Source organism: Gymnogyps californianus, chromosome 2 (genome assembly GCF_018139145.2).
Source record: "Gymnogyps californianus isolate 813 chromosome 2, ASM1813914v2, whole genome shotgun sequence".
NCBI lineage: Eukaryota > Metazoa > Chordata > Aves > Accipitriformes > Cathartidae > Gymnogyps > Gymnogyps californianus.
The window spans coordinates 37,140,461-37,159,884 of record NC_059472.1 but is presented as its reverse complement, the minus strand read 5'-3'; the positions used below and the strand labels follow the sequence as shown (position 1 = coordinate 37,159,884).

The 19,424-nt window shown below is 37.0% G+C and overlaps 1 protein-coding gene across 1 annotated transcript in view; it reads left to right on the top strand.

Moving 5' to 3' along the window:
- The window catches only part of C2H8orf34 (chromosome 2 C8orf34 homolog), a 163,745-nt gene that overhangs the window by 34,232 nt on the left and 110,089 nt on the right, over nucleotides 1–19,424 (top strand). The window contains exons 3-4 of the mRNA XM_050892351.1: nucleotides 291–422; nucleotides 9,180–9,308. Coding sequence (XP_050748308.1) covers nucleotides 291–422; nucleotides 9,180–9,308 — 261 coding nt within the window. The remainder of the gene's footprint in view (nucleotides 1–290; nucleotides 423–9,179; nucleotides 9,309–19,424) is intronic.

Here is a 19,424-nt window from a genome sequence, read left to right as displayed (position 1 = left end):
TAAGCATAGGCAGTCAAACATGTAAGTGAATAAATGGAGGTTAAGGACTCTTTCATAACAAAAAATAAGACATGTTTTTAATGAAAAACATATTAATGAATGTCTAAATTTTGATGTTTAGGAAATGGAAGAAATATATGAAATTTAGCATAAATCAGAAACAGGAGAACAAAAAGAGCTGACTTTGTTTTGGACTGACAGGTCTTGTTTTTTCTGGATTAATTGTTTATTAAGTCTTTGAAAAATGACCCTACAAATGTTATAATTGCCTGATTCGATTCTTTTAACAGAAAATAAAGGAACAAGGAGAGATTTTAGAAGTTATGATAAACCTTGGCAGGTAAATGCAAAAAAGCCTAAAAAGTCAAAGAGCGACCTTGCCGTGTCCAACATTTCTCCACCGTCACCGGAGTCCAAGTCATGTAAGAAAGCTTCACTGCATTATTAATTCATGCATACTTCCAAAGCCATAGTATGTTTTTCTGTTGAATTAGGATTAAAACGGAAAGCAAACTATGAGCAGTTGAAATGGCTAGATATATGTTAGAAGAGCTTGATTCTTGCTTTACTTTCACTTGAATTATGAGTATTTAATAATACCCTATGTTGTCATCTATAGATAGAAGAGAATTCTAGATAGCTAGATAAAAAAAATAGCAGAATATCTGGGTGTCGTGCACAATTTTATGTTCAGACACCAATTACAATTTGATGTTTTAATTTGCATTGCCATTTTGCATGTGTGAAATCTGTTCTGTTGATATTGGTCCTAACAGATTATTTCAGTGGCAAGATATGGGGGCAGTGTCAGCAGAACAGCTGTACCACTCTGAGAGTTGCTGAAGGAATCTAAATGTATGGTTAAAGAAAAGGCAGAATAGAAATAGAGTGACTGAAGAGAATATTGTCAATGACCTGTAAAATAGAAGTAGTAAAAATAGAGGCAGCAAGCCTTAATGAAATATAGTGCTTCCTTTGTACTGGCTATTGAAGAAATTTAGGTTTTAAGCTTGATTTTTAATGGTTTTTTTACACAAATAAATATATCTACAATATACATACATATATATGTATAGGTACACACATACACACAAATGTATACAAAATTTGTTCTCCAAAATAAAGTGCAAAATTATGTTTTCTTCTGTTGACTATTGTAGCTTTTTGAAATTTTTATAATAGCCAAATCTTTTTCATAACTTGGAGTGTGATTAGGTGGACCAGATGAGAACAGAGATATCTAGTATGCTGCAATAGGCGGCTTGCTGTCTTTCCTCTAAAAGCAAGATGGGGAAGTCTAGACTTCAGTGGAGTCAAAGAAAAATCTCCCAGTGGCCTCAGTAGGTCAAAATATAGCACAACAATGGGTAAAGTAAGTCATGATAGACTTATGCAATAGAGACACTGTGCTTTTGGGTAATTAGCAGTCTTGTATGGTTATGAAACCTTTTTGATTGAGAATAAATAACTGTAACAAGTAAAAAATAGCTGTACAGGTAGCTGTGTCCCATAGCCCAGCTTTTCTCAGGACTGTATTGTTCTAGCAAGATTTATGGATTATTTTTTCTGGAAATGGAGCGTGTGTCTCTGTTTCTTCTTCATGAAGCGCATTCCCTGCTTCAAAAAGACTCAAATTTGGTCATTGGTTCCACTATACCTCTCTATGGGCACATGAATTTTTAAGTCAGTCCAAAAGAAGCATGTGGATTTTAATTCACTTTCAAGAGTAAATAGGGATATTCAGAGAAGTGGTCATAGTCACTCATAATCTGAGTCTAATCTAACAGTCTTTGCTGGATAACAGCAATTTATGGAGATACACTGTTAGAAACAGTGGCCAAGGGTGTTGTGAGCTGTTCCTGTCATCATACTGTGTTCTTCTCCTCCCTCACTGTGCTTGCACTTCAGACTCTGTGATACACATCAAGTAACTTCCATGCCATCTCCTAAAGATCTCAAGTTCTCAGTCTTTATCCCAGGTAGGGGCATGATATCATGTCACTCCGTTCATTCGTGTGCCTACTACAAGTTTCATGCTTGTTGATCCTTAGGTTGTCCCAGGACAGGGACAAATGGGAGGCTGGGCACTCTAAACTACCAGGTCACATGTCAAGCAAAGAAGTAATTTATACATCCATAACAAGACTGGAATCAAGGATCTGTCCTTGTGGACTGAAGGGCATCTAATAATCCTCTTCAGTTGGTAAGGCTTGCTCTCAAGCTACCCAAGTCCCTAAATCTAGCAACAGAGTTTGTGGGACTGCAGCTTTACCCACAACAGAGGAAGATAGAATTAGGGTGTGCTTAAGGCAAATGGAAATACATAAATGGATGGCACTATATGGCTTCATTCTGAGCATGCAGAGAGAGGAGACTAATGTAATTGCAAGGCCATTCTGTCATCACTGAAAGGTCATGATGATTGTGGGAGGTTCCTGATGACTAGAAAAAGGCAAACATTGCATCGATTTTGAGGAAGGGCAAGAAGGAGACTTTGGGGACTACAAACTGATCAGCCTAACCTCACTCTCTGGGAAGGTTATTGAGCAAACTTTCCTGGAAGGTGTTCCCAGCCACAGGAAGAAGGAAAATGTGATTGGGAACCGGAAGCATGGATTTATGAGATCATACATGCCTGATCAGATCAACCTGATTGCCCCCTTAGATGAAATAACTGGCCCTGTAATCAGAGAAAGAACAGTGGATGTTTAATACCTTGACTTGAGCAAAACCTTTGTCAGTGTCCCATAGTATCCTTATAACTCAACTGGTAAGATATGGACTGGATAAGTGGACAACAAGATGTGTGGAAAGTTGGCTCAACTGTTGGATTTGAGGGATTATGACTGGCAATGCAAAGTCCGGTTGGAAAGCCTATCATTAGTCGCATGCTTAAGGGACTGGTACTGAGACCAATACCATTTAAAAGTCTTTCTTAATGTCCTGGTAGAAAGTTCAGTTAGGTTTGCAGGTGAGACCAAATTGTAGGAAGTGGTTGGTATTCTCGGTAGAGGGCTGCTGTTCAGAGGGACCTCAACAGGATTGAGGAATGAGCTGAGAGGAACCTCATGAAGTGCAATGCAGGCAAATGCAAAATCCTGCATCTTGGATGGAATAACCCTGAGCAATAGTATAAGCTGGAGCCTGAATGGCTAGAAAGTAGCTTTGCAGAAAAAGACCTGGGGTGCTGATGGACAAGAACTTGAATATGAACCAGCTGTGGCTGTGTGCTCTTGCAGTACTGAAGGTGAGCTGGATACTAGGCTGCATTAGCAAGAGTATAGTCAGCAGTGTTTATTTTGCACTTTTGAGATGGCATCTGGAGTACGTCATGATAGACAATGGTGTACTGGAGCAAGTCCAGTGGAGCTCCACCAAGGTGATGAGAGGGCTGGAGCATGTGATGGACAAGGAAAAGCTGAAGGAAATCGGTTTGTTCATCCTGAAGAATTGAAAGCTAAGGGGACATTTCATTGTAACCATCAACTATTACACTGGAGAGTGGTAGAGGAGACGTAGCCAGATTCTTCTGTAAGGTGTGTAGTGAAAGGACAAGAGGCAACAAAAATTATACTGCGAGGGTGGTCAAACACTGGAACAGGTTGTCCAGAGAGGCTGTGGAATCTCCATCCTGGGAGATACTCAAAACTCAACTGGATAGTCTGAGCAACCTGCCCTCAATGGACCAGTTTTGAGCAGTAGGTTGGACTAGAAGACTTTCAGAGGTCCTTTCCAGCATCATTATCTTCTGATTCCATGCTTTTCTGTTTATGCCCTTTCCTATTTTTTTGTCCATACCACTGTTTTAAACCTTGATTCCTCCTATTATTTTCATGACTTACTCACCCCTGCAAGTATTTGTCTCTGCAACTTTTTGAAAATACCTTGTGTATTTGAACTATGTTTTTTTTTAATTGCTATCACAGAGGCTGGTTTCAGCCATGTGCCTTTTTGCCATATCTTGCTTCTCTTATTTTCTGCCAACAACCAAATTAATACTCATTTTTTTGGACATTTTTTTTCTGGGTTTATGCCAATATCAGTGGGTACTGTATGCCCCTTCAACCACTCAGATCAGCAGAAAGCAAGCATGTTCAGAAGCCATTTATTACTCTGTCCAGGCTTCCATAGCATATTTCATTCGTTTTGTGCCTTCAGCTTGTACCTCAAAACATTTTTGGGTATCATTGTACATTTGTTTCCAAAGCCTCTCCAACGAGGTAGTAAGGACTCTTCTGAGAGACAGAATGTTTTGGGCCTGCTGAAACCTAAAGATTTACTCTCAGATTTGTGTTTAAAACAAACAAACAACCCCCCACACCCAACAACCTAAAAAGCCCCCCAAAACAAACCTAAAATTTAATGGAGTCCTTCAGCTGTAATGTGTTCTGTTGCAGAGCTTTTGTCTTATGACTGTCTTGTTCAAATGATCCTGAACTTGTAAGTGTATTCAGAACTGAGAATTGTCATTTCATAGGAATCTTTGGAAACATCAGGAGAATTGATTTATTTAATTAGGAAATATTTTTTTTCCTTCAGCAGAGCTGATGTTGAATGCAGTGTGCATGTTATTCCTGCACAGATATCTCTTCCTAATGCATTCGACTTTTTTACTGGAAAGATTCCTCCAGTCCCTCCTCCTGCCTGTTATATCTCAGTTGCACCTGAAACAAACACACAAACAAGAAACCGTGGTATCTAAGGGATCTGACCATTTGTTTGGTGTGTGCAGAAACAGAATAAAGCAGAAGCAGCTGCTGTTGTCTTGCAAGGAAGAGGCTTGAAGCTAGGGCTCTCTGTGTGTGTGTGTTTGTGTATATATAAATATATCTAGTGAAATGTTTAGATGATCACATTCTGTATTTGAAGAACAACAAATTTGGAAGTTTCTAAATAGTTTGTGAACAGACTTCTTGCTTCCCAGCTAGCTACTTTTAGGCAAAGTAGATTGATCTCACCACCTCCATATTAAATCAGATCACAGATCATCCTTTCACTCTGCTTCAGTTCACCATTCTCACCGTATCCCATTTACAATTACAATGTTGTGTACTTCTAATTGCCCTTGGTCAGTCTAGGACTGTAGACCATCGTTCTCTTAGCCTTTTAATGTCCAGGTACTATGTAAACCAGTTTGGCTGTATTATCAAAGAACTCTAATATGAATGCTATTGCAAGATTTAAATACAAGAGTAATTTTATGCTCAATAATAACACATATATTTTTGTTCTTTGAGATGTAAGATGATCATACAATGTATTAATGAAATGCAGGATTTAATGAGCAACTGGTCTGATTCTGTCTGCAAATTATGTCTTGAAAAGACACATATATGTAGATAAAAACAGTGCTGATCTTGTACCATCATCCAGTAGAAAATAAAGGTCTGCTGATTTGTGACAGAATTCATAACACATCTGCGAATGAATCTGATGTGCTTTTGTTGGAGGGGGCGCGCCACCAGAAAATCAGAAATACTGGAAAGTATGTCTTTGCAGTCTTCTAAGATGAGATGGGGAAATCTCAGCTCCATAAAGGGAAAACCTAAATATTTCTGTACAAATGCTGTGGTGTAGATGTAATAAATCTTCTGAATGGTAGGCAAATAACTTCAAGAGAAAGTGTTATATAAATCTCTCAAATAACAGAGAAGTTGAGGCAGGTAATGTGATGAGGGATTTAAAATTACTGATACGATTTTGAGGAATGAGTATAATAAAGAAAGAGGAGGGTCAGAATATTATGAAGGGATTTTACTAAGTGTGTAGTGGCATATGCATGGAGATGATATATGATGGACTTCATATATCATTTGGACAGATCATGGACAGAAGAAGATCATGTATTTCAAAAGATCTCAAGGAAGGATCATATGGTCTTTATACAGTTCTGCATGCTTCATGCAAAACCATCCATTTGCAAATGACCAGTGCTTGCTGATCCTATAGTTGGGAAGATACAGGTTTATATTTTAAAAACATTTGTAAGCAAGCAGAAAATGAACCTTGAAAGGACGGACACATGTCACATGAAGTAATGAAGTAGATTTTAGTTTTAGTATCCATTCATTAGTTGGAAGAGTAGGTAAGTAAGAAGAACTGTGTCTTCTCTAGAAGTAATAAAAATTTCAGTCCGTTCTAATTCTGCTTAACTTTGCCCTCAGTTTTGGTTCAATAGAATGAGCCAAACTCATTGTTGAAACAAATTCTATTGAAACTCAGAAATCTTCCATGACAGCATATCTGTTTTGATACATTTTCACTGAAGTACAAAATGGTTCACTGAAACACAGACTGTAGTACACCAGCAATGCAGAGCAAATTTCCACAATGTTTTTGACTGGTTTCCCACCATCCATCTAGTGAGATGCAGTCCAAGCTTCCTGTGTTTGTGGGACATTTCTCTGAAACTAGGGATCAGACCATTGTCTCTTGAGCAAGTTTCCCTGCTTTCCAAGTATAGAGTCTTGATGCTCTCATTTTCCTGATGCAGGTTGGTCCGTATACTCGGCAGTGGCTGATCCTGGAAGCTCCAGAGCTGTTGAGTAGAACTTATGTTTGTTTCATTCAGCTTCTATCCCATGACAAATTTTATTTCAAAATCATATGGTTTCTCAAAAGTTCTGTCCTTTGGTATTTTGAAAAATATGGCTTGTTCCAAATTGACATGATATCAAATTCCAGCTTGTTGAAATTTTCTGCAACCTGGAAGCTCTAAGGTTTGGTCATCTTTGTATATGGTTTTACTATATTAAATTATTGCCTGTTTGTATTTTGGTGGTACTGTGAGATTTCTGTGGTGAGTTCAGTATAAACATGGAAAGAAAAGTCTGTCAAACTCCTAGTAGGCTAGAGTGAGTGATGCTGTAGAATATAGTGTTGGTACACTGAAGGGGGAATATGAGATGGCTGAAAAAGCAGGCAGTAAAGGAGCATGTGATCTCAATATAAAACAAAGGTGAGCGAAAATAGAGAGACCTCATTATATAATTTCCTTTCTAGTTTACTAAATATTTATATTTACAGTTAATAAAAGTTTACAAAAAGTGCTAGATGGGACATTTTGTTTTCTGTAAATAAGAAAAAGGATGAGAAATACTGCAGTTGTGCTATTTAATTTAATTATGCTAGGGTCTATGAATAGAGGCAATTTTTGGTCACACAAAAATTTGGATAACTTTTAATGAACATAGTGGTTCCTAAACCAGGCAATTATAAATTAAATAATTGGCATTTAAAAGTATCAACAAAAATTATAAGCTGTCCATCTGAGTAGAGGCTAGTCATACCTTAATACCTTAAGGCCTGTATCTGTTCACTATGGAACCACCGTAGCTCATTATTTCCATTGTCCTCAGAAGGAAATACATGACTTGTCTTTTTTGAACACGAAGCAGAACTGGACTCTGACACTCCAACTTGCCACTCTCTTCCCTTCTCCTTATTGAGGCTTCCTGTGTCTCCTTCCTCCTACTCTTACCTCTGTAGGTCCTTTTTGATGTCTCGTTTGTCTTCTGTCTTTGAGAATGTCTGTAATTGCAGTCTAATGTATTAACTTCCCTAATACTTAGCCAGGTTCCTGAGTGGGTGTTACAGACCAGAATATACTCTGGGTTCTCAGACTCTGTATAGATGTCCGGTTTGAAGATGACTTGGTTTATGTCTACAGGAGATGGAATCACGTTCTTTGTGACAGGACGACTTAAACATACCGTTGTCCCATTTCTTTACCTGGAAAAGATGGCTATTGACTTAACTTCAGCTTTCCCTTGTGGAGCTGATGCAAAGTGGAACAGATTCTATATTCACACATAGGGCAGTCAGCAATAAGGCAAATTTCAATAGCAACACTTATTTAACACATTTTTGTAATAGCTACCAGTACTCGAAGTCTGAGCATAATTTCCCCATACCATCATAAACGCACTCTGAAATTCCAAATGATCATAAGATACCACCTTTTTTGCATGATTTGTAGGAGTCTGCAAGTTTCCTTCTTAGCATGTAATGAAAACAAAGTTTGTAAGCATAAATTAGTTATGCTGTCAAAATAGTAAATAAATATTTCAAAGCTGGCCAGGATATATTGGACATTATAGGCTTTGTTTTTGAAGTTATTTTTAAGTGAGTAGTTAGCAACCATTGATAAATGCAACTGGTCCTTTCTGTTGGAAATGTGGACTAGGCATCATCATCTTCACACCAGCATGTGCAGTTCTCAGCACGATAATGCTGTGTTTGGAGACAATCCAACAATTGCATTTGGTGGCGAAGGCAGCAGATCGCTTAGTTCAGAACACTGGCAAAAAGAACATATTAAACTTCAGTTCCGGAGACAGCATCATTTTTCTTTTCATTTCTACAAATTGTTCAAAATGTTGACTTTGGTCAATGCAGCTCTGTTCATTGTCGGTCCTACATATCACAGAAACTCCTTTTCTTCTTCCCTGCCATTGTAGGTAAAGTTAGCTCAGCAGTTGAGAAACTGTTATTTTAAAATTAAATCAAAGGTTTTGGTAATAGATAATGAGTCAGAGACTGTAAGTTCAGGACTGTGCTTCCCAAAGATCGAGTTTGTTTACTTTAAGTATTGGATTAAAGATTATAGGCTGTACAGCATGAACAGTAGGGACATATTTTGTTTCACTGTTTTTATGAACTGTGGTGTCTACACTTTATGATCTTTTTAAAAAAAATTTATATACATCTTGTTTTAAAAGCTTTGTCTAAAATATTTCTTTTTTTTCTTTTTGATAAAATGACTAGCAAAGCCAAAAGTACCAGTTACTCATTTTCATTTTAACGTTTTTCCTTATTGGCCCCTAGGACACACAATTCTGTTTTGATGTAAATGAAGTACCTTCATATGCAATATTTTTATTATATTTTTCTGTTATTGCATTATTTTTATTATTTTTAATTGTTAATATTAATTATTCCTGTTTATACCAATTAATTCAGTTGCAAGAATCATTCCAAGTATAGATTTGTTCATAGATGTTTTCATTTTTACTTCACATTGACCAAAGAAAATATTTCCAGCTGTTAAAATAGGAGGATAGCTAAGTAATTTCCACTCAAGGTACTTGAGCTTGTAAACTCATTGTGCAGCTTTTTTTCTACTGTAGGAGTCTGAACTACCAAATCTAAACTTCATCTATATATCTGTGTATATTTAGTGCCAAGGTCAATAGAGCATCCTAAATGGGATTGGAGGACAAAACCGGAGAACCATGATTTTGATGAACTAAATCATATTCTTCAAGAGAGCAAAAAACTTGGAAAAGCCCTTGAGAATCTGTCTCGCAGTAAGTTGATTGATTTCAGTTTTTTAATGTAACCATGCAGCCTGAATTGTAATTTGGAAGTATATATCAAGAAGGTGGTCTTCTATTCAATGAAGACCAAGTTCATTGACATCAGCAGTTAGATTCCTGTTGATGAGCTTTGCAGAATGTCTGAGATAATTTAGCAGCTCTCCCACTCACTGAAACTACTTCCCCTGCACCTCCTTTTTTGTTACATTAGTTTTCTGCCAGTTTAGTGAGCTGAATTAGCTCATAAAGAGATCAACACAAGAGGCTGGTTTGAGGAAAATGGTGGGAACGTGCAGCAGTGAGACTGCTCCTTCAGGTAGCAGCAGTTAGATTGGATTAATCTTTGTGAAACCTTAACCTCATTGATGGAGATCAGACCTGTCATTGAAAAACAATTAGGTATTTGTTTCCTTGACCCCGATTAATTCCTTCCAGTTTTCAAAAGTAATTCAAATAAATATTTTAAAGCGTCTCAAATAAATACTCAAAAACATGGTAACCAATTATTTCATAACAAAACCCAAGTATTATCCCTTAAAAGACATAGTCAAACAGGAGCAGTATTTAAAAATAGCATGCTTATGTAAGGAGTAGCTCTGAGACTTACTGGATATGATGAGGAATAGCTCCCCCCCCCCCTTTCCTGTAGAAGAGAATTCTGAAGCACATTGGTGGGAGCAAACACTACTAACAATTTTCAAAGTATGAAAAGTACTCTCTGTCATGGTACATGAAAACTAAGTATGGCGTGGTCTGGGAGACATTTGAATAAGCAATATTTTCTTTCTCCTCTCATTAAATTTTATCCATGGCACTTCTTGATTCACTGGAGAAATTGCAGATGGTGAGGTCAGAAACAGAGCTGAATGAAGAATGGAAGATCTGTTTTGTGGAGAATTTTGAGATTCAGCATTTTTCCAAATTGTGTCAAATACCCAAAACTAGTTTGCCCAAATTCCCTTTCTTCCAAATGTTTTAGGTTGATCACAACAATTATATTCTGAGCAGTTTTCACATTTATATTAATTATAGTAGTATAGTTACAGGGCTCTTTTCAAATACATTTCTAGTAAATTGGTCTATCTGTCTCTAAGGAGCTAAACCACCTCCAATCAGGGTCTCTGATTTGCAGCCCCACTATTGCCTGACCATGTTACTGTGATGGGTGCGAGTGTCGTTTTCAAGCCTTTCTCCTTTAGAGACTTGTAACCGAGCTTAACACAGATACAGAAACAATTTTTTTTCAATTGCACAAAGGATTATTTATCCATGCTTTGGAGATACAAACCAATCAGATGTGAGAGTTCAATAATAAAGGACTAAATCCACTCTTCAATCCTACATCTTTGTCTTTCCTTGTGAATATTGTGTAGGTTCCACTGAGCTCTGGCTTCCTTATACCTAAAACACAGTTTGTAGCATTCTGTATCTCTCTTTGCCACAGCGTTTTCTAACTGGAGTGCAAAACACTGCAGGTCTTCTGGGTCCTACACTTGGACTGGAGATGAATGTACCTGGTCAGTGTTGTTAGAGTCAGCTTTTCATAGTTATTTCACAAATGAAACATTCTTCACTATTTCTTGCTAGTACTTGATGTTTTCTGGTGATTTATCAAGATAATACGGAATTTTAATCCTATCCCCCAGAGTGCTTTAAATCACTTGCAGCCTGATACTAAGTTCATTTTCATGAATGTGCTCTCTATTTCTTCATCCAGATCATTAACGGAAATATTGTCAGACCTCTTCATGATTCCATTTCAGATCTGACAACCAGCCCTTGAAAGCTACTCAGTAAGTGTGTTTTTTCCCCACCTTGCAGTGGTTTCACCTAGAATGTAATTCTCTAATTTGTTTACTGGAATATCATCTAGGACAGTAAACAAAGACTTATTGTAGCTGAAGTATTTTACATCTACTTCCTCCTCTTATCCACTAGGCAAGTTTCCCAGTTGAGAAAGCAATTAGACTAATTTGATGCGATTCATTCTTGATAAATTCATGTCGGCTGGTTCTTATCACCTTTCCTATACATTAGATGTTGATAAATGGTTTATTTAACATATTTTATCAAATATTCTCGCTGCTGTTAGATTTAGGCTTGCTGGTTAGTAGTTTCCCATGTCTTCCCTTGTTCTTTTCCGAAGAAAGATATGGTATTTGCCCTTTTCTGTCCTCTCCATTCCTAAAAGACAGTTGCTAATGGATTAGAGGTTTCTTTAGCTAGTTAGTTAAGTGCTCTAGAGTGAATTTCACAAGATTCTGCCAACTTGAATGTATCTAAGTCATCAGAATATCTTTCAGCTTTCCATCATCTGGCTTGCAGTTTTTCCTCTTAAAATCACTAGCGTAAAGCATCTGGCCACAATTAATTTTTTTGTAAAGACTGAAGCAGGGAAAGTATTGAACACTGGGATTTCTTTGTATCATCTGTTATTTGATTTCCTTCTCTTTGATGTAATAGTTCTGTATTTTACTTTGTCCTCTTTTCCTAGTGTATTTATAGTATCTTCTCTTGTGGCTTTTTTTGTTCTTTGATGGTTGTTACTCATTTTGCACTTTAGCCTTTTTGGTTGTATCATTTAAACACTTGCATCAGATTAATTCTAAGCTGTATGTCCTTGTTTCCACTTTTTGTACTCCTGATTTTCAGATCATTTCAGGAAATAAATCTGTTCTGTGCTGTGATTTCTTACATGTTAAGATGATATAAAAATTCAAAATGAAAAATGTGAAAAGTTTGGGAAAAAAGAAAAGGTATAATTTTGAAAATAAATGTGGTTTTATTGTTCTGCCAAAGATAGAATACAGATTGCGCATAGAAAATATCTTAGAGCGTTTCAATGAATAGACACGTCTAGAACTCTAGAAGTATAAGACATGTGAAACTCATTCTGTGCCGTACCTAAACAAGCATCCCACGTGGTGAATTTTACAAAAGCCATGACAAGGTCTCGTAGCTACCTTCTCCAGTGTTAATGCTTGTTTTGGGCAGGCTAGTCAGTGCTTTTGGTTCTACAAGCACGTCCGTAAAGTCTATGAGTCTAATGCTACATTTGATACTAATCTTGTTTTGAAGCAGTATGGGACAGGCACTGGGCTCAACAAATAGATGAGTATGCAGATGATCACAACGTGCTATCAGTGGCTTTTTACAGCACCCTCTCATTTCGTTCTTGAGTATTTTCACAGCGAAGAGTGCCACATAAAACGAGATGTTTGAAGTTAAATGAATTTTCCATTAAGTCCTGGAATTCATTTCCATTTTTAAAGATAAGCTTTGGATCTTGTAGTGAGTTTCCAGGACTTCATTGCCTGCGATGCAGCTGACATAACCTGTGAATTAAACTCTAGTTTCTATTGCTTCATTCACTATGCAGTCTAGATATCTGCTTTGAGAGAAACCTGTGCACTTCACACAAAATTAGAACAGTGTGAAAGCTTTGGAAGGTGAGGCTCAGGCACTTAGATGTCTGGTCTCTCCTATGTTCAGTCCTCCTAGTGATTAAAACTGAACTTCCTTATATTTGGAGCCTTCCTCCCAAGCCCCATCAAGACAATATGTGAGTAATTCTGTGCTACAGTAGATCTGAGAAACCAAAAGTGACTTCACACTCAAAAGTATCTTATGAGTTTTGAGAGACTGGAGAAGAGTATTGCCAAAATTATGGTCTAAGTGCGTTGGAGCTTGGTGATTTAAGTATACCATTTTCCAGAGACCTACCCATGTAGGAAACCTGGGTTTTGTTTGCTTCTCCAATCATATGTGTGTCATTGAAGTGGATTTTGAACTATCAAGTCAACTATTTAGGGGAGATTTTGGTTTATGAAGCAACATACAGGAATATACTGTATTTCCCTTGTGCATGTTTCATTTTCTTCGATTGCAAGATCTCTCAACTTTATTGCTGTCATCCTTCTTCCTCAGCTGATCATAAGTAAGAAAAGTTCCATGCTGTTTCAAATGTATGCTCCTGTATTCGCCTTCTGGCCTGTTTGCCATTTGAAGAGAGTTAAAATCTCCTGTATAGCTAAGGATCTTGCTCATGAATATATCTGTCTTCACCCCCCATCTTCTGAGGATGGAAAAATAGATAACAAGAGATGGAAAACGGTGAATTATGAGTGTTTTGAGTGGAAAAAATGAGGACTAAATCAGCAAGAGCTTGCTGCAAAATAGGTGTGAAGTCTGCCTGCTTTCTGAACAACTTTACATCTTTTGTATGAACAGTTAAGGATTAGAGTGCATCTTGAAAATGTGTGTGTATTGGATGTTTCAGTTTACACATGGTAACAGCATTTGATGACAATGTGTTCTACTGTGAGATAGGTACTTTTTCATAATTACACATAGCCTTTCAACAGTGATAACCAACATTTTGTTAGTAATTTTTAAGTCCTTGTTAAGGCCAGGTGTATACTACAAATCAGAGGGGAAGAAACAAATTTATCATGCTTTGAATTCAATGGACATTCTAAGGTCAGAAAATGGTAGTAACTTAACATTAACCAAAGCTATTTGGTAACCAATCCAAGTCAGTTAGTTGAAGGGGATCCCAGAAATAACGGTATCTAGCTATAACCAATAGGAAAAAAAGTACTCTTTTGTTTCTTAATTTGGAAGGAGAGTAATCAATAAATAAATAATCAGTAAATAGGAAAGTCATCTGCAATCTAGTAGGAAATATTGCTGGAAACTGTAAAGAATCAGAATCACAGCATGGTTGAGGTGGGAAGGGACCTCTGGGGGTCATCTGGTCCAATCCCCCTGCTCAAGCAGGGCCACCTAGAGCTGGTTGTCCAGGACCATGTCCATGGCTTTTGAATATCTCGAAGAATGAAAGATCTCTGAGTCCCAACAGTTATTTCTCATAATGTTAGAATCAGTTGATGTTGTTTATACATAGCTTAAGAAAGACAAGCATGATCTTACCCCTTTAAGAAAAAGATAAAATAGTGAAAAGTAAAAGCCTATGTTCTGTTTATCTTTTATGGGGAAGAAGATAAGCAACAAGAGTAAAACTCTCATAACAATAAAGGTAGAACTAGTTCAAAAAAAAATCAGAATATGTTAACAAACCACTAAAATCATGTCCTTGGTTTTGTGGATGAACCTGCAAGTATGTGGGATGTCTGAAGTTTAATATGTACATCATGAACTACTTCAATGTATTTAGCAGTCTCTGAAACACATTAGAACAGGGTTTCATTTAGAAGCTTCTACACTATAGGAAACTATTAATGATTTACATTGCAGTTATGGAAGATGTACTTGAATGGAATGCCACTAACATTTATCAGACCTCTGAATTTTCCCATTGAAACCAGGCGTTTATGATGATGATGATGATATAACTGCAAATGCATACCTGCATGACCTGTAACTAGACTTTTATCAATCATCTCATGAGGGGCATTGTTTTAAGACGTAATACTTTAGTGGTTTTTTTTTTCAGTCATACACAATTGTTGATCTGAAATGGACTTTAGTCTGTAAAAATGACTTATCTATGATCAGTTGAGCATCTAGCCCTAAATGTCTTCTGCTAATTGAACCACAAAACTAGTCATCAGTATTCTGTAGAGGATTTTTCCTTTCTTCTGTTCAGGCTAAACTTTAAAATCGTGTTATTCTTGTGTGAGATCAATGTTTGTGATTTATTTTGAGATCGACATTTTTAGATAAGCTCAATCAAACCTTTAAGGAAGATAATTTTATCTCAGTACTGCAGCTGTTATCCGATACTGCCTTTGCTCATAAAATCCATTTGCTTTTAGTGTGATGTATGAGTAATAATACAGAATAATGATATTTTCTGAGATTGAAACAGGAAGAATGTGAACATAATTATTGCTATTCAATTATAAAGTAGGGTTTATATGGCTGGGAGATCACTGTTACTTCAGTTATGAGTATCTTTTTCCTACAGATGTTAAATTTTTAATTACCTTTGTGGAGGTATTTGCCATTCTGATCTAACCCACTGTAAGTTTCACGACTAGAGTCTCTTTTTGAGTTACAGTGTCCTTTTCTGGAACAGTATTTGGCTTGCTAAAAGGTTCCCTAATGCTATTGCAGAACTGGGGTTTGTGTGACTGTCTTCTCAGATATGGTACTTTCTAGTTCTTAGAAGAAGGGGGTTGGCATTCAGGGGGTGGTAGAAGGGAGAGCTATGACTCTGTCCTTGGCTGCTGGCCATTGTGGGCTACCCACCTTAACCAGCCTACTGCAGTGTACACCTTTCCCTAAAATCAAGAGTTCTGAAAGATTCTGCAGTGTTGATTATTCTCTTCTGAGATGACCTTGGCCTAGGAGAATTTCTGAGACATAATATTTGGTGGGTACTTTGCATTTTATTTCTCTCTGTTTGCCTAATTCATTACTCACCAAATCTAATCCTGAAACCTGTATTCTCAATTGGAGCCACTCAGAAATTTGGATATAGAAATGCTGCAAATCTAAAGCACAGATTCTTTTGCTGGGGATTAATTATTTTTATTTTTTAAAACCACCATGGGGAGGAGAGATTAAATCCGTGTTTCCTAGATAGTGACTATACTGATACATAGTGTGCTGATATGTTAATGTGTGGTGCCTTGTAGATGACATGGTTTCCCTTGTTATTATATGGCTAGATATTGGGAGGAATATTATCCTAATTCAAGATGGATACCACTACAGAAACTTGATACGTAGTTGTTTAATAATATAAGGACATATGCCCCTCATTGGCAAGAACTCTGAGGTTTCAATTCAATACGCCTTCACAGAAAATCTCTGAGTTACTACTGGAGGAAATATGTCTAATTTTGAAAGTAGCAAAATGACTCAATGTAAGTAAAGGAAGTAATACAAGAATGTCTTTTATGACAGTCAATGACAAATCTATTATGAAGTTCCTATACAGAAATGACTGAGCTGGTTTGGTTCTTGTGTACACATTTTCTGGGGGAAATGCTTTGTTTGGTGCAACCAGAGCAACCATTTTGTGTCCTTTATAATACAAGGATGGTGTGAAATAAATAATTTCAATTTACCTTGTGTTTAATACGTGGTGCAAACAGGCACAGAGCCTAGAATTTACTATGCTGCCAGCTGCAGTATGGCACGAGGTTTTGCCATGGGAAATGCAAGTACATCTGAGATGGCCTGTCCCACGAGTGAGGGAACATATGCTTCCCCTGATTTACAATGGATAGGAGAATGCATTGGGACAGTTAACTACCAGGCAGTTGATACATAATACAGTATTCCTGTGTTCATGCTCAAAGCTGCAGTATTAGTAATGGTAGAATAATAATGCTGTTTCTGTCCTGGAGTTTTTTACAGAACTCGTGATGTACTGTGAGGTTGACAGTCCAGCCGTCCACAAGTTCCCTGGCCTAGACGGATCCTGAGAATAAATTTTGTCAAGCTAGTCAGAGTTGCATTGGGGTTATCTTAGTATGTCTACACTCTCTATGTCAAAACCTGTATGTCAAATCCAGAAGGCTTTGTGTGGCAAGTAGGAAAACTGGCTATTGGGAGCTCTGTGGCCATCTTCTGGATGTTTAGGAAAATGCATAAGCTATTTGCTCCAATTGAACTGAATAATGGTAGTCTGGCATACATTAAAGTAGTAGCATTTTATTTTCTTATGACTGGGTACACATTAGACTTGTCAAATGTACGTTGTGCATTTAGAAAAATGTAAGTCCTAAAAAAAACCTCAACTAATTTTTATTTTGTGTTATCTCTTCCTATAATTATTTAAGGACTACAAATAAAAGGAAAAATGGTAGATGTCTCTGAAGTTTGACAACTTTCATTCTTATCAGAACACCTGTTCTATAATTTCAGGTGTGTATAGCATATGAAGATATTGCAAGTTTTTAAGCTACTGTAAAGCTGATCAGGAATAATGCAGCAGGCAGGGATTTTATGACTTGCCATTTCAAAAAGACCTGAACTCGTGTGGTGCCTACTGTTTTGAAAATTAATTTTATGCTGTTGGATTGAGAGCATTGAAGTCTAAAAATCACTCTTCAAAGAGGAATAATACCACTGAGTGGAGAGGCATTAGGTACTGGATTAATTGTATTTGTTGCAGGAGAGCAGCAACAAATAAAACTCTTCTGCTAAGAACTGCATATGAAAGAGCTAGGCATTTTTAAGACTCATGGAATTGTTATTAACAATGTTCATTTTTCTTTTGAAAGAACGTTCGTTTCCTGGTAAGCTAGAAATTAAGCAGAATGTCCTAAGCACAAAGTCTTTTCTTTACTGTGGAAGATACTAATTCTAGACTCAAAAGGGATTTTATTTCATTAAAACATGGTGCAGATACATTTTGGGAGGTGGCTTTTTCATCCAAGAAGACGCTATAATGCTGTAATGATCATCATCTTTATTTCTCCATTCTTACCACTGTGCTGCTGCAAATTGCCATAGGGATAGAAGATTGGGAACAGAAATCTAAGATAACTGTGTAAAGAATGGTTTTAATAATCTGTGCTAATTTTAAAAAAAGGCATGACAAACAACTGATTTAATATTTTAGGTATAAAAAAGCCGTAAGGTACATGGCTAATGCAGTGAGATATGCTTTTGGGCAATCTGCTTAATCTAGGCATGATAATAGTAATTAAAGTATAATAAGTATTAATAAGTTGTGTTGTTATTACATTGTCTGGTAGTCATGTTTCATTTAATCCTAGTGTGCTAGACCTTTCTTGCAATCAGAGAGTACCTTGTTCTTCCAGTTCTCTTCAAAAACCAAGCTATTGACAGGATGAAAGTGTTCCAGTTGAGAGAGGCTGTGCTAGCATGAAGAGCCCCACTCCAGATTTGTTGCTGATCAGAGATGGCAGTAGTTGTGGCTGTGGAGCAGTTCTGAAGGACTGTGAAAGCATGTTCAGACCAATTGCTTTATTGTTCCAGCATCCTTACAGCACAGAGGGTCATTACACTCAAAAGTAGAAACGAGTGCCCTGAATCTGTCTGTGTAATTCACCAGACAGCTGAGTGGGCTGGGTACTTGTGATGCCTGATCAAAATTCATCACCCTTAATTACTTGTAAAAGGGAGGATTTTTAAAGACGTAAAATTGGCAGTTAGGTACCTAACTAATTCCTGCTGTAAACCTTGTCTGTGAGCCTTAGCTGATGGTGGCAAGCAAACCTCTCACCCCATTAGTTGGAATACTGCGCTTTCTCATTGCAAAAAGTAAGAATGGTAGGACTATTGTATAGTTGTCAATCATAGTATGATATAAAACTATAGCAAATGTCTGTGAGGAACAGCTGCTATGAGAGAAAGGGTAGAGCATACTCCTTTATTTCTGAAGGATTTGCCTTTGACATCAGAAGACCTTCCCCAACAAAGGCAGAACTTTTTCAACAGTCCCCTTTTCATCTGCTGCTCAGTGACTTGAGGCAGAGCAATGATGAAGCAGCCCTACAACTTCCATTCTCTACGCTCACCATCATGCAGAGTCAGGCTTTAAATGCTTTAAGCTGAGGGAATTCAGAAACAGTTGTTCCTAATAACTTGTATTCTAACAAAGCCATTGGATTCAAGCTTGAATAAACTAGATGTGTCAGTTTTTCTGGTATTAGAGCTTTTTGGTGATTAGGATTAAGTTGTGATGAAAAAAGGCTACTGTTTGAGAAAGTGACTAAATTGTTAGGTAAAAAGTTTTTAGTGTATGGACATTTTGGCTACACCTATGGATGTTTTGCCTAAACCTGAAACATACCTATTTCCATTTAGAGTAGTTTCATGGAATAGGCTGTCCCTTTGTCTCTAGTATTCTGTGATTTTACAATAACATTTTCCTGTTCAGAATATATAAAAAGTAAAATTTATATTTCCTCTTTTATGTTGTATGAAAGCCACAGAGAAAAAAAAGAAAATAACTGTACAAGGTACAGAGAGCACAACCAATTATTTGTTGTCAAATATAGAAAATAAGTGAAAAGAGGGTTTTCTTTTTGAAAAACGTTGATCTCTGGATATTAACAATTGCATGAACCAGAGATAGCAACCATTGTTACCATTACTTTGTAGAAATTCAACTATTTTAAATTGTCAATGTATTACTTGAAAATAAAGTAACTGACAGTAACC